The sequence below is a fragment of the Pleurodeles waltl genome, chromosome 11 (genome assembly GCF_031143425.1).
Source record: "Pleurodeles waltl isolate 20211129_DDA chromosome 11, aPleWal1.hap1.20221129, whole genome shotgun sequence".
Taxonomy (NCBI): Eukaryota; Metazoa; Chordata; class Amphibia; order Caudata; family Salamandridae; genus Pleurodeles; species Pleurodeles waltl.
Window position 1 is genome coordinate 954,636,492 of NC_090450.1, and position 15,768 is coordinate 954,652,259.

The 15,768-nt window shown below is 44.2% G+C and overlaps 1 protein-coding gene across 1 annotated transcript in view; it reads right to left on the reverse strand.

Moving 5' to 3' along the window:
* LOC138266411 (solute carrier family 2, facilitated glucose transporter member 11-like) overlaps nt 1–15,768 on the reverse strand; it is a 137,794-nt gene that overhangs the window by 13,241 nt on the left and 108,785 nt on the right. Inside the window, exons 9-11 of the mRNA XM_069215180.1 lie at nt 15,104–15,205; nt 6,221–6,296; nt 196–323 (exon numbers count right to left, since the gene is read on the reverse strand). Coding sequence (XP_069071281.1) covers nt 196–323; nt 6,221–6,296; nt 15,104–15,205 — 306 coding nt within the window. The remainder of the gene's footprint in view (nt 1–195; nt 324–6,220; nt 6,297–15,103; nt 15,206–15,768) is intronic.

Consider the following 15,768-nt stretch of genomic DNA (forward strand, 5'->3'; position numbering starts at 1 on the left):
AAAGAAAAAAGGATAAGAAATTAACAATTACTGATGGATGTTGTAATGGATACTGTAGGGTTGCTAACTCTAAAGGACATGGTTTGGGGCACATTGTGCAGGGATGTCAGAAGGAATGAGGTACAACTCGAAACAACAGAAACATTGAGCTACAAAATGGTACAAAATGCTGTAAACAAATCACCAGCAACTCACCACAATAAATGGAAAGGCTAGCCCAACCACGAAGAGCATGAGCCAGATGAGAGATCCCATGATCATGTAGGCGGCTGGACGGGACATCTGGTCGAAGATCTCAGTGGGCATTATCCCTGTCACACCCGCTGGAGAGGAAATTAACAAAGCGGTTGTTCAAATCCCAGTCTAACCACAAGTGGTGTTGAAGAATGAAACTAGGGTCTTTCTTTGATGTAGTACAACTGGGCACAATAGGCACTCCCTTAGTGAGCTGTGGTCAGAAACATGGTCCATTCTGGCCAAAACCCAATCAGAACTTTGAGGGAAGTCAAATAAGAATGTGCTAGTCATAGTTTAAATTAATAATGAAATTCAATAAAAAAAGTTAAAAAAATAATGCAGATTAATTTTTTTATAGGCTTTTTTTATTTAGAGAAGTACACTAGCACCCAGATGTTTCTATGCACTCCTGAAGGACTAACTTAAATAACTTAACGATTCTCTGCCCTCATCATTGAACTTAGTTGTGAGCCTGAGTCTGGGGTGGGACTTCATCCCCAAGACTACACTGAGGAGAGGTGGGGCCTGGAGTCAGGTAGCAATGTGCTTTCTAAACACCCAATCAGTCCTGCAGGGCAGGACGTGCCCAGGCCAAGACCAGGCCCATCTGCGCCCATCCGAGACTGGGCTCACTCTTTTTGGCCCCTGACACAGCACTTACCCACACAGTCCTCGTGGAAGGTAAGCACTTTCATCAGTACATATGGGGAAACGCAAAGCTGTGGGGGTAGCCACCACCCTGCACTCCACGCTGACAATTGATAATATGCTCAAACGAGCCATGGGGATCATTACAAACAAGATTACACTTACTGAGCGCAGACTGTCATTAGAGCATTGCCCTACTTCAACCGACCTTGATGAAAGCTCCGTGTACAATGCTAGCTTAATGAGATCTTGTGATTGCGGGACTCCATCATATACAATGAGCGCGAATAATCCTTGTGACATGGTGAATGATGCTGCTGACCCGGTTTTAGTCCCTCAAAGCTCCCCCAGCATCTTGCAACAGCCGGGGACAGTTGTTAAGAAGAAAAAACTTGCTGGGAAACCCTCATTGACTGCAAAGAAAGTTACTGCTCAGCAACAGGTTCAACTCTTACCCTGGTCTCAAAGACAATATCAACACAGTTGACACCAGATCCTGTGACTCCTTTACCCTATTAACTATGATATCCAATGTGGGAAGCTATGTGATATTTTTTAAGAGAAGTTGAAGCCAATCTAGGAACAATTCAAACATATGAAGCTCGCTGCAAGCCAAAGAAGGACATACTGGATTTTGCCCCCGCAGCTTGTCCGTATGCTTTAGTGTTGGCAGGAGTCCCCTCTCTTAGGGATGACTAAACAAAAACTTGGACAGAGTTAGGTAATAGCACTTTTGATTGGCTTGCCAAGCACAAGTATTTCTGCTTAAGGGGCTTGAATAAGACCATAATGGTGCAGAGAGTGGACTGCGTGGTACATTCCAGTCACCTTATAAGCAGGGATTGCATTGTGGTGAACTTCCATATATCACCCTGTGTAAGGAACTTATTAAGGTCACAAGAAGACTTTGGTTGTAATGATACCAGAATATGTGCGCTCCTCTTAGGCTATAATTTGAAACCAAAAGTGCAGAACAAACTTCTAGGTCAGCATAACCTATATACTCTAAGGCCTCAACCCACACATAGAAATAGGTTTTCTGTTTTAAGTGACCTTGATGGGGTAGATTGACTGAGGCTTGGATCTGATGCTTTTAAGGTTATAACATCCCCTCCCCTGGTGACAGTGTCCCAACCTGATGCCCTAATACCTCTGGGGAACTCTACAGGCTAGTGTGATGTTGTGTTAAAGATATTGAATTGGAATGTGGCAGAACTTAATTCTAAAATTCTGTTACCTGATTGGGTAAATTTGATAAGACAATATGATGTTCCTATGTTCCAGAAAATCTGGGCGACACAAAACTTAGAAGTTGATGGTTTCAGTGCTACAATATTTCAGCAACTGCTTCTCGGTCAGGGTGAGCATCAGGTGGTTTGGCTATTTGGGTGAATCTGTCTGTTGGAGTTTGCGCCAAAGTAATTGAGCCCTCAGGTAGTAGTTTCCAGGTCATGAGATGTAACAGGGGTCTGATTTTGTATCTAATCAACTTTTATAATAATGATCTTCTCAACACACCAAATACCAAGTTCCCAATTCTATTCAACCATATTGTTGCACTACAAAGGAAGGCTGCAAATAAAGGATAGTTAGTAGGTTCTTGCTTAGCAGGTGATTTTAATGTAAGGCTAATCCCACAAACTGATTCCTTGAATATTTCCACAAGAGCAGAGAAAGGGAAGTCAGCATACACCCTGACATGTTCTGACCCCACAGGCTTAGAGTTTATGTCTTATCTGGCCTCCCAGGATTTACATAATGTAATGGATATGACAAGCTGGAATGGTCTAACCGATACCTACTTACAGGGGCAGAGGTTGCTCCTCAATAATAGATTATTTCTTTACATCTACCAATTTCATTGAGCCTCTGCTTTATGGGAAAGTGGGCCCTTCAAATTTCAGGGAGTATAACCGTATTGAGGTAGCACTTACAATGCCCTCAAAGTTCCATTTTAGAACATATTGTGGAGCTAGTAATCTCCAGCCAACTACAGATAGATTACGATTGATACTGACATTGCAGGATCCTGTCCAATTTTTCATTATAGTGGTCAGGGAGAATTTGGATTTGGTTATGGTATGTCGAAAAGAATACAATACAGAAAAACAAGTAGTTGGTGCTTTTTTATCAGGTTTTGCATAAAGATAAGGGATTTATTACTTAAACAATCCTGCCCAACTGATACCAGACATAGGTGGTTCAACCACAAATGTTCTGTGGCTAACCACCAATTGCCCAAAGCCCTTATGGCAAAACCTAGGGGCCCTTCAGAGGTGCCATTTTGTATGTAGGCAACATAAAGAAGTCACTTCTAGGAGGAGTAGGGAGGATTTAGCCCAAAAATGGGACTCACCAGCATTGGCGGCAACAAAAAAGGATAGTAAAACCTTTTGGTCTGTGGTATCAGACATGAGGCATATGAACCAAATTGCGTCCCCAGTCATCTGTCATATTTCTATCAAGATATGGGAGCTGCATTTTACAACGATGTATGCTGCTTCAACATTGGAGACCGATCTCCCCAGGGTTCCTAATTGTGTAGGTATTTTCGGTACCGCTGAGCGGGGTAGAAGACGCCATAAGCCTGAGTGTTCCTGGCCCCGATGGCATGCCAGTTGATCTCCTAAAGTGTAACCCTGATTTCTGGGTCCTATTATTAACAAACGTTTTTAACAATCTTACCCACTGTCCTCTACCAAGTTTGTGGACAACCTCCATGATAGTGCCCATCGTTAAGAAAGGTGATAGCTTACAGCCGGGATGCTATATGTCCATATCATTAATCGATACAACAGTAAAGATCCTAGGGAGGGTGCTGTATAATAGAATTAAAGAGTGGGTAAAGGAGGAGTCAATTTTCTATCCCTGTTAGTATGGGTTTAGGAAATGGGTTGGGACAGTTGAGCAATGCTTGAACCTGAATCTGATTAGTGGAAAATATACCATAGACAAACAATCCCTCAGCCTTCATGGCCCTGACTTCAGCGTTCAATTGCGTCAACCAATCAAACTTATGGGTAAATCTCCTTGCCTGTGAAATGGACAAAACACTGGTGCAGGTCCTTGCCTACTTGCACAGGGATATGAGGGCGAAAGTTAGAATCAGCACTCACTGGGACGTCTCAGGTGATATAGGAGTCTTTCGGGGAGTGAGACATAGGTGAGTTGTAGCCCTGTTTTTATTTATTTTATATATCAATAAGCTTCACCCATTTTTTAATTTCCATTACCCAAGATGTTCCAAAGGTTTATAGCTTGTCCCTCCCCACTCTTCTATATGCAGACGGCACAGTGCTGATGGTGCATATGATAAAAGCCCTACGCCTCTTAGTACATGCCTTTGTGGACTTTATAGGTGCACTGGATTTGCAATCCAACTTCACCAAATCCTATATCATGGCATGCAGGCCAAAGAAACATCAGTTGAACACTCTTACCACTTGTAATAACACTCTAAAATGCACTAGCACTTTCTCAAACATGGAACTGACCTTTGCAACAAATGGACCATGGGCTTCACACATCGCTCAGTGACATGGGCTATTGGCACACTATTTAATTTATCTCAACCCCAGGGAGGGGGTACCCTCATGCCACTGTTACAAATATATGAAACACAGTGTATTCCAATTGCAACATATGGTGCTGAGGTGTGGGGCATTTCTAGATGTGATATTGTCCAGTCCGAAGAAAACAGGTTTTGTAGAAACAGTTTGGGGGCCCTCATCTCATCATCCCAACGTAATTTGCCATAAAGAATTGGGTATCATATCAAAGCTCCTCTCTCCCCCTTTTACTATGGCTAGCAATCTGGAAGAATAAGGAGGCGAGTTTCACTAGAGACCTTATTATGGACTGCCACAGGTGTGACAGGGGTCTTGCAATTCCATGGTTAGCCAGTGTGGAATCAAGTCTTCGAAGGATTGACCTTCAGCATGTCTTTAGCGATCCCGAGGCTAACACCAACTTTAATAAAAAATACGTACAGCACGCCCAGTATAAATTTGCTTGTACTGAACGAATGACCTAAGAGAGGGGGAAGAAAAGTGGGGCAGCTTATACGAATATAACAACAGACAGCCCACCCACAAGGTAACTTATTAGAGAAACAGGACGCCGGGAACATAGCCTACTGTTATGCTTCAGGGCTGGCACAATCTAATACGTACTGTGCTTCCCGTTGGGATTCAACTCAATCTTGACCTACTGCCCTGCCCTTGTGATGGGAGAGCAGGCCAGACCATGTTGCACGTTACATTTGTTTGTGGTTTTTTATACTATGTATACTAAGCACTTTTTAACCCTGCTTATTAAAATGTGCAATATTTGAGATTTTAGGGAAGCATTTAGGGCCAGATGTAGCAAAGGGTTTTACCCATTCTGTGTCTATGGGGAAATGTGTTCGTACATATGGCCCTTAATCTCTTGCTCCAACTTGCGGAGGATGAGGTAATTGTTCATGTAGGTGCCTTTTTGAGAAGGGATGTACAGGCCCACAGCTCAATGCACACTAAGTTGGTTTTCACTATCGACTAGGATGCACCGTATTGATTGTTGCTGCTAAGGTTTTGGACTTTTTATTATTCACTTTTATGCTTTGCACTATATATCATGTATTTATTATGTTTGTATGTGTATTACTGTGCTTTTATAGATACTTTGTGTAAAAAGATGTATCTATCTATCTAAAAAATGTAACCAACTCAAAAAAAATAAAGTTGTATGATTGTTCCTGGGTCTTAATAGATTGGATTCACCTCACAAATTCAGAGGTAGCAAGTTCCAAACAGCTAGATCCCGAACAAAGAGGGCTTGACCTTCCTGTTTTTGTTGGTGAAAGCGCAGCGTATATGGGAACAAAGTAACAGTACATGGTAATCTTCAGCCTATACATTACTATGGAGCAGTCTCTAAATAGATTTATGTGCATTACACGCTGCTTTAAATAAAATGCTCTTGCGGATAGAGCCCATGTGATGCTGTGGGACGGTGAAATGCAATACAATACTAATTGTTTCTTACAGAAATGTATTGCTTATTTCACTCATTGGTCCTGTTGGTACATCAAAAAGATGGACACCTAGACCAACCAGCTCCTCCGAGATTCAAACTAGTATATCAGAGGTTAAACACAGATTTTCATCGCATGTCATTTAACTCACTAAGGTGCCTTACAGTGTGTCAGTGGGCATTCCCAAGCACCAGCCACCAAAATCCAGTAATACATACTTATTGACAGCAGCAATGGAGTCCTGGGTACATGCATCCTTCCCTTTTAAGGATCTGTGTCCTGTTCTTCAGTCTCTTTCCTACGTATTCTGCTGGCACATACCTGGTCCGATTCCGAAGCTGAGGATATAGGCGAAGATACAGGCCATGCTTAGGTAAGGCATCCAACTAACACGCTCCTGAGAACCAAAGAAAGAGAAAAAGAGAGAGAAAGTGAGAGAGGGATAAAGAGAGAGAGAGAGAGCGAGACAAAGAGTGTTCCAATTACACTGAATGCAAAAGGGCATTTCCACTCCATGCACAGACCACTGACAGCGTCACTACTCACATGTGGATAATTTAGTGCGTGGTAAGCTGACCATACCTCTCCATCCACGAGTACTGGTGGGTATGGCCTATCACTTTTTTAACAATGAAAATAGACAAAGTTAACTCTGAAGGGCCTTCTGGAGCGCACTGCCAACTAGTTACCAACACCAGTTGAAACCTACAAAATGCTCATAGTTAATCCTTCCGAATCTTCCAGAGGAAGTACATCACCAAGTCGGAGCATCCCTATTCATAAGCCACTCTATTTTTGTTGGCCCAGCCCCCTGGTTCACTTTTAAAGATTGTTTTTCTTAAAAAGTAACAGCCTGTCATCTGCTGCCCTGAGAACTGTTCTACCGCAGCACACCTTTAACACTGAGTCCAGCAAAGCTGCCATTCCCAGCACATGGCTCTTTGGCACACTGTAGCAAGGAAGACCTCAGACCGTATGTGAAGAGCCTCCTACAAAGTTCTAGCATGAGGCATTGATCTCCAACCATCTACTTGCCTGCCAAGAAAGAGCTGTGACACTTCTCGGTATGACCCGTGTTAGTCAGGCTATATGCTGGGGTCTCAGAAAAAAACAGAGGCAGGGAAGTGAGAAACCAGGATGGGACTGGTTTACCCCAATAAATAAACAGCCCCAGAACAGCTGCCCAGCAAAAGTCACAGTTAAACCCGCAGTTAGCAGTAATGCACTCACTTCCAGGGCATTCAAATGAAGATGAACTTCTCTTCCAATATAAAAATCTGACCTGCAATTCAACAATAGAAGAGAAAGTGCGTCATTTTATAAAATAAAAATAAAATGTTTGAAAATAAAAACGTCAACGTATCCCCACTAAAATAAAAGTATATTACAAGGGTATTTTTGGAACTCCAAATCCTCCACCAACATTCAGCTGTGGCTGGCAGGGATCTACAAGACAGAATATCTTTCCTTTTCCTTTCCTTGGGTAGCTGATTTACCTTGTCCAATTCCTCAGAAGATCGAAAAATTACTAAGTTCCAACTTTTTTTTAATGAGACATTTTTATTGGCAAAACCCGGCAAGTACTTCCTCCGTCGTTTAGACAGCCACCAACCTCTTTTGTTCTTCAAAGCTAGTTGTGCCTGTGGAGCTTTTCTCATAGAGCACACTAGCCAGTGGTCGGTGACAATTCTGGGTCCAGTCCAAGAAATTGCGTGTGTCCAGCACACGTTTAATGCTTTTTATTCGCTTCTGATAAATCATTTGAGTAAAGCTTCCTCTGGATGAGGGCTATCAAAATGGCAGGAGCCCAGGGCCATTGTGTGCAACTTGTCAGTCCCATCCCAATCCCGTGGCTGTCTTTTAACAATCAGAACATTCCCAAAGAAAACTAACCTTGGCTGGTTCACAGACCAAGTCGACTCCAGGTTAGTAAAGTGAGGTTGGCTGGGAATAATTGCATCTAGAGAGGGGAGAATCTGGTTTGAACTGAATTCAGCACTGCCTCGTCTTTCAGGTATAGAAAAACAAGTTATAATAAACTCAACTTTCCCGTCTATTTACCAATAATCTGTCTGCTACGCAATTACATTTTTGTTAAATTTTATAATGTTATAACCATAAGCACACAGTCACAATTACTGACTCTTTAATATAGATAAATACGTGTATTTTACATTTACATTTCCTACAAAATAAAGTTGAAAGGTGGTTAAGGTAGCCTGATATGTGACTAGTCGCTATGTCAGTAAAACTAAAAAGTAATGAAATTCACACGTTAAAGTGCTCCTTTCACCTCCAGTACCAACCCCACCATACTCAGCACACCAAGTCAATCTTACCTATCACCCCTGTTGTTACATGAGAACGCTTCGAAAGGAGATGTGTTTGAGAAAGCCACTGTTTATGTCTATAGGTGTGCAAGAGGTTGTATTTTGGAAACCTGGTCGACTGAAGAGATCCCCAACACGATCCCGTAGGCAGCGGAGCGGAGGTGGGCCTTCACCCCACTCGCCGAGCCTGTACACACCTAAGAAGCAGTGACGTGGCACAGGAATGATCCAGCAAACCCGCAGGAAAGAAGGGGAGACAAGGCGAACCATCATCAAGAAGAGAGACTAAGCCAGTCACCAGTAGTGTGAATGAGACACACAAAGGCAGAACAACGTATTGACTGGGCAGGCAATACATGAATCCTCATTTATGGAGGGGGTCCACCACTCCATGCTAAAGACATTTTAGTTGATGGATGGGGTAACATGGGACGACAGATACTTCTTCTGGTTGGGAGGGGAAGAGTAGGGTGGGGGAGAGTTGGCAACAGTAGGGGGATGTTTGAATGTACGATTGTTGTGGTGCTGTTGCATTTGTTTTGTTTTCAAAGTCACACAAACATAATAACAGAGAGACATCAGAGGGAACTTTGGCTAGATCAAGGAGGCAAAACTTTTACAATGAGGCAGATAGCTAGATTTGCAAACTCTTCACATGGCGTTGGTTAAGGTGGTCTCATGGAACGTAAATGGGTTGCTGGACAAAATAAAACGGGTGGCACATGCAAGGGCTTCATCCATTGGTTATATTTCTACAGGAGACACACCTATTGGGAACATCTTGTCCCTTTCTGGCTCGTTATGGGTTTGACCGGGTCTATCATGCGGGATTCACACAAGGCTCCCAGGAAGTTGCAATGCTGCTGCAAAGGGGATTTCCCCTGGTGGTACATCAAACATGGCTGGACCCAAACAGCAGATATGTAGCACTGGCGGGGATGGTGGAAGGACACTCCATTGAACTTATTAAGTGTATACGCACCTCCCACAGCCTTTGCTAACTTCCTGGAGGAGCTGTCAATGGTGGTGGTCCAGATGCCCCCGGGATGCACGATCATTGGAGGCGATATGAATGCAGTTCTAGATTCAGTGGCAGATACTACGGGTATAGCCTCAGGGGAGAGATGTCAGCGCTCAGCAACCCACAGACAGTCGGTGTCAAACCTAGGTTTATGCTAGGTCTGAAGGACCTAGAATCCCCGCTCTAAGCAGTACACACATACCTCTGCAGCAGGCATCGCACACTGGCGCTTATTGACATGGTCTTCATGCCAGCTGCAAATCTCCCCAAGGTTAAGCAGGTCCAGATCCTTGCTCGGGGGAATACCAGATCATGCCCTGGTCCTCCTGGTAATTGGTTCAGTGGTACAGACGCAGCACCTTGTGTGGCGCCTTAACTCCTGGCTATTACATAACGGGGAATATGCTGCAAACTTGAGTACAGAGGTTGTCTAATCTAATTTTTTTAGCTTAATGATGGGACGGTGCTTACAAAAGCAGTACTATGGGATGCAGGAAAGGCCATGATAAGAGGCCACCGATAAGACCTTCCTTCGAGCAAAAGAAAGAGACGGGCAGGCCCATGTCGCCCAGCTGGAAGCCAGGGTGCTTCAATTGGAGATGTGCATAGCTTGAGAAGGACAAAGGGCGGGCGAGCATAATCTGAACCTGGTGCAGGAGGAAATAAGGGAACACTTGGAGGCAGCGAAACAAATGTGGCGCGCATCACAAGCGAGGGTGTATGGATGGGGAGATAAAAATACTGCTATAATGGCTGGCCACGAAACCTATGGAGGGGCGGGTGATACCGGAGGTGGCGGATATAGCAGGGAAGTCTTGCGTTATTTCTGCCAGAATAGCGGCTACGTGTGCCTAGTACTATGCTGCGCTCTATGCTGCGGCCCCTAGGACCCAGGTGGAGCTAGACGAGCCACTGTTGAACAAACTGACCACGTCAAGAATTCTGGAGCAGGAACGGACATTATTGGATAACCCCATATCACTAGAGGAAATAGGAGATGCCATTTAAGTTTTAAAGACCGGAAAAACTCCAGGTCCAGACGGATAGCCCACAGAATTTTATTCTAGGTTTAAAAATCTCTTGGGGCCCCGGTTGCTTGACTTATATAGAGAGGCGTTGGAAGTGGCACCTTCCCAGATACTCTAGAGTAGGCCACTATAGTGGTCCTGCCAAAGACAAAGCCACCATCCTTATTCTGTGCAGACTATAGGCTGATATCACTGATCAATGGGGAGCTGAATATATATGCTACGGTGTTAATGAACCGTCTACGGAGGGCTCTAGGGTATTTGGTCCACCTGGATCAGTGTGGGTTCATGCCCAAATGTAGTACTATCACTTTATACAGCAGTTGAATGTCCCGCTGGCGCACAGGCATGTTCTTCCGGGCCCCCTAGCGCTGGTTTTAATAGACTTCGAGAAGGCATTCGACACTGTCGACTGGCGGTATCTCAGGCAGGTGCTCGTTAAAGCAGGCTTAGGTGACAGGTTCCGAAGGATGGTCGATCTACTATATCGCTGCCCGACGGCCAGGGTACTGGTTAATGGGACTATGTCAGAGGTGTTTCCTATCTGTAGAGGAACAAGGCAGGGGTGTCCATTCTCCCCTCTTCTCTTCGCTTTGGCCATTGAGCCACTGGCATGCGTGCTTCGAGGACCCATTGGTGACAGGTTTGCGTTGGCCTCAGGGAGAGGAGGACCGTGTAGCACTGTACGCAGACGAGGTGCTGTTATATCTATACAGTCTGCCAGAAAGTGGGCCCAGATGCCTTTATCTCCTGAATTTATTCACGGAAGCATTAGGGTTGGTGATCAATCCAAAGAAATCGCTATTGGTTCCACTGACTGGGTCCCAGGAAGCAATCGACTGGCAATCTGAACTGCCTAAAAGTTGACTTAGTTTCACCTATTTGGGAATCAAAATGGCACTGGAACCATCCCTAACATGGGCACTCAACATCACACTGCTCGTTTATAGAGTGAAGACAGACTTGAAGAGGTGGCAAGCACTACCCTTTAATACTCTGGGGCGCATTGCCTTATTTAACATGTTGGTGTTGCCACTACGCTGGAACAACGGCCAATCTCCAGAAGAAACTTCAGCGCATTCAGAACGCCTCAACCCGACTCATCCTTAACCTCCCTCGCCACAAACACATCTCAGCCCACCTCAGAGACCTTCACTGGCTCCCCATCAACTAAAGGATCATCTTCAAACTCCTGATCCACGCTCACAAGGCTCTACACAACGCTGGCCCTGCCTACCTTAACGAGCGTCCCAACTTCTACGTCCCGACATGCAAACTCCGCTCCGCCAACCTCACCCTCGCTACCGTCCCCTGCATCCACCGTACCACAACCGGCGGCAGATCCTTCTCCCACCTCACCGCCAAGACCTGGAACTCCCTTCCCGTCAACCTACCCAGGGCCTCCTGACCTTCAGGAAGTGTCTCAAGACCTGGCTATTCCATCAGTAGCACCCTCCATCCCCCCTGCCCCCCCCAGCACCGTGAGACCCTATCGGGTGAGTAGCACGCTTAACAAATGATTGATTGATTGATATATGCTTCAAAATCTCCCGACACAACTATCGTCTGAGTGGTTCAGAGAGATGGACACATTGGCAACTGTCCCCCTCTGGCAGAACAAAAGAAGGCACATTAATAGAAACCTCTGTCAGCAAAGCACATAAGAGGGAGGGTTGGGAATGTCCAGTATATACTATTACCATCTGGCATCCCACGTTCTCATGCTCCATGATTGGCTCATGGGGGGGCTGGGCAGATCTGGCCTACTGGTTGGAACTAGAAACTTTGGGGCTGACCCACATCATGGATCTCCTATATGGTGGCCCAAAAGCACAAAATATTCCAGAGGTGACAAAGATGGTGTTCACAGGATGGAGGTAGGCACGGCATCATACTCAGTGGTGGAAGAAGTTGACACAGCAGACTCCATTGTGGCAGGGGACCGTTAAGGGAGGTGAGTGCTCTGGAGGGTTTCTCACGATGGGAAGCGATTGGTGTAACTGTACTTGGCGATGTGTGGTCCAGGGATCATTTGCAATCCTTCCAGAAACTCCAACAAGGATACAAGACGTAATAAACATAGTTTCATAAGTATCTGCAATTACGGCATGCATTGAAATCTCACATAACTGAGGCTACCACATTCCCAGAATTCAGTCTCATGGAAGCAAAAGTGATGATGGGAGCATTGGGTAAGGGGGGGACCTCCCAAAACAACTTCTCAAATGTATTAAACGCCTCCAAGACACTTCACCCCCTGAGAACTAGATGGGAAGTCTGGGTGGGACCAATGGATGACAAGGACTGGCAGGATGCCTTAATGGCACCGCAAGTGATTGCCAAATCGACTAAACTGAGATTTGTACAACTGTATTACCTGCATTGTGCTTACCTAACCTCAAGTCGCATGCACTGTGCAGGGCTCTGGTCCACACCCCAATGTGGGCATTGCAGCAGATTCCCAGCAGACTTCTTTCACATAGTATGGTCTTGTCCCATCATTCTACACTATTGGGAGCAGGTGTTGTCAGAACTTGATGTGGTAGTGGGCAGACTTTAGAGCTGTCTCCAATGATGGTTCTGTTGGGAATGATGGAGGGAACGGGAGGTTCCCGAGCAGATAGACAACTGGTGAGCACAGCTCTCATTGTTGCAAAGAGAGACATTGCAAGACGCTGGCAGGCGAGCAATCCACCCACGATTGTGCAATGGAAAAGGGGAGTGGATTGGTGTGCCCAAATGGAGAGTCCTGTCTATGAGGCAAGAGGATGCCCCCAGAAATACAGTAAAATTTGGTCTAAATGGATTGGCGACCAAGGTAACGATGTGGTAGAGAACCTGTAAGATGTTTTATATGCATCCTAAAAACATGAATATGAGCCTCACTCGCAGAGTATGTTTGGGGTGGTTGGGCATGTCAGGGAAAGTAGGTATATGTAAAGATGCATCAACCCTGTTATGTGATAAATGTGGTATTGCATTAAAAAAAATTGGTTATAATAAAAAAGGGGTTGTATTTTGGCATGACTAATTTTTTCAAGTGATATTGTGGGGCATTAGGTGTTTGGGTTCATAATGGTTGAAATGATGGAATATGACAGTACATGTGTTAGAATATGTGCTGGAATATGTTTGGTGCATATGATGCTACATGATGTTACAGGGCCACACTATGAAGCAAAAGCAACCCAGGCAAAAATGTTCAAATTAGCACCCACCCACTTTCTATATGTTTCTTTCCAATCCTCTTTCTCTGCTCTCCAACTCTGCCTGCCTTCACACATACCGGGGAGCTAGAGACAGGGGCAGTGGCCATCCACCTTCAAAGACCAGTTTCTAAAGACTCAAGCCCCCTGGAGTAATGCCTAATAGGATAAATGCCCATTTGGCCCTGATGTTTGGATTAGTATGGTAAGTGTGTTGATGTATAATGTTTCTGTGTGGATGATTGATTGTGGTGGTGTATCATTTGACAGTGAGTGTGTGAACATATATTGGTGGGTGTGAGTATGCATGTGGGTATGTGGTTGTTGGATCAGGAATGTCTAGACCCATACTGGTGGTTATATATGTATATAATGTTGGGTGTGTGGTCCTATATGATGTTGGGTAAGTAGCCCTCATAATTGTGGGAGTTGTGCCAAATAACAGAGTGTAGACACAAGTATAAAGGGAAGGAGTTGGCACAGTAGGGGCCATTTGTTGCTGGATATTGGTTAGGTAGGATGGTGAGTGTGCTGGCATATGAAGTCAGTAATGACGTTTTAGATTAAGAAGTGTGTTGCTTTTTATTTAGAATGGACTGTGGCATTGCAAAGGCAGTATTCTGGGGGTGGGAGTTAAGTTTAACTTAGTAAGGAGAGACTGAGACCTAAATGGAATGCAGCACCTTAAGAAGTGAATTTCATTATTTTTTAGCTTTTCTGCCCAAGCCATTGTTATTATACATGTCAACCTCTTCTTCATTTCAACTTAATTTTTTTTGTGAATTGTGTTTTTTTGTGTTTGTGTTTCATTTGCTTTTGTGTGTTGGCATATGATGTTGGTTGTGTGGATGTATGTTAGGTTTCTGTAATAAGGGTGGAGGTAGCAGTTATATTAATGAACAGTAGTAATGAAGGTGGTAATGTCATCGATAACGGACCATTTTTTGTGTAATATCTCCTACTCACATTTTCTCTTTTTTTAACAAGTTGATTTGGGAGTTCTATTTCTTTGTTTTGGTTTGTTGCTTTTAATGTTGTGTTGGTGATGCCTATATAAGTTCTATTTCTCTCTGAGACAGCCTAGTGCTTTGAGCCACTGCCACCATGAGCTAGCCCTAGTTTTTTTTCGGTTAACTTAACAAGCACCTGTTTATTAACTTTGTCCTTCCTTCAGTTAATTTCCCATAATATCACAGTAGGTGTTCCACACCTCACACTATCTTGAGGGAGCAAGATAGAGTCCAACTTACTTCTTGCATACTGAGTATGGTTAGAGGAAGTGCCTTTACACTTCATCCAATCAGATTTAGCACACAACACTTAGAAAAGATATGGATCAGTGTCATATCTTGTGACAAGACATGCTTGGGTTGTTGGGTGTGCTATGTTTTAAGTCTCTATGAAGACCTCTGGTGCTGACAGCTTGGAGGGTGTCTTATTACTGGTGGTGGTAATGATGATGGGCCCCACACCCTTGTGCAAGGATGGGCTCTAGATGTCTATAGTGACCACTTAACCCCACTTAACCCCAGCAGCCTGTTGCAATTGGTGAGTGAAGAAAGACATTTTAATAAAAATACCACCAATACTAACAAAGTTACAGGAAAGGCTTGGAATACCTGTTGAGACAACGCAACCATGAAAACAACAGCCCAGATCGACATGAGTCCGTAGCCCCCAAGAACGAGAATCCTGCGCCCCAGGCGCTCAATAAACAGGCTCTAAAATAAAGGATCATAAAAAATAGTTACAAATTCAATATAATGCATACCATGTTCCACACTTTACTCTGACAGCACTGGGACTCAACATCTTGCTATGAAAAATAAATGGTCAAGTCATGATAGGAACCAACATTCCAAAAGGCTGCCCCCAGCCTGTAACTGGCACCTCAGGCGGAGGGGCACCATCAATGATGGACCCAAGGGTACAGCTACCACCTTTAATGCAGGGATAACAGATCTTCAACTAGCAGGGTGTTTATACACGTGTACATCAACATACTCTTTGTGTGCCCACATTTTCAAGAACATGTTCTCATGTATAGAAGGACAATTTGGAATGACTGTATTTTTGGAGATGGGAACGTGCACACACTTATGTGTAGATTAGTGTAAATATCTAGAGATTTATAATAATAACAACTGATTTTTAATATTGTGCCATAATTTAAATAGTCATTAGTACTCATGTAGCAAACCAATGATGGAAGGAATCATGCATGTGACCCTTTGCTTGAAAGCAGTTCTAAGGAGAGCCACATCGTATGTATAAACATGTCAGC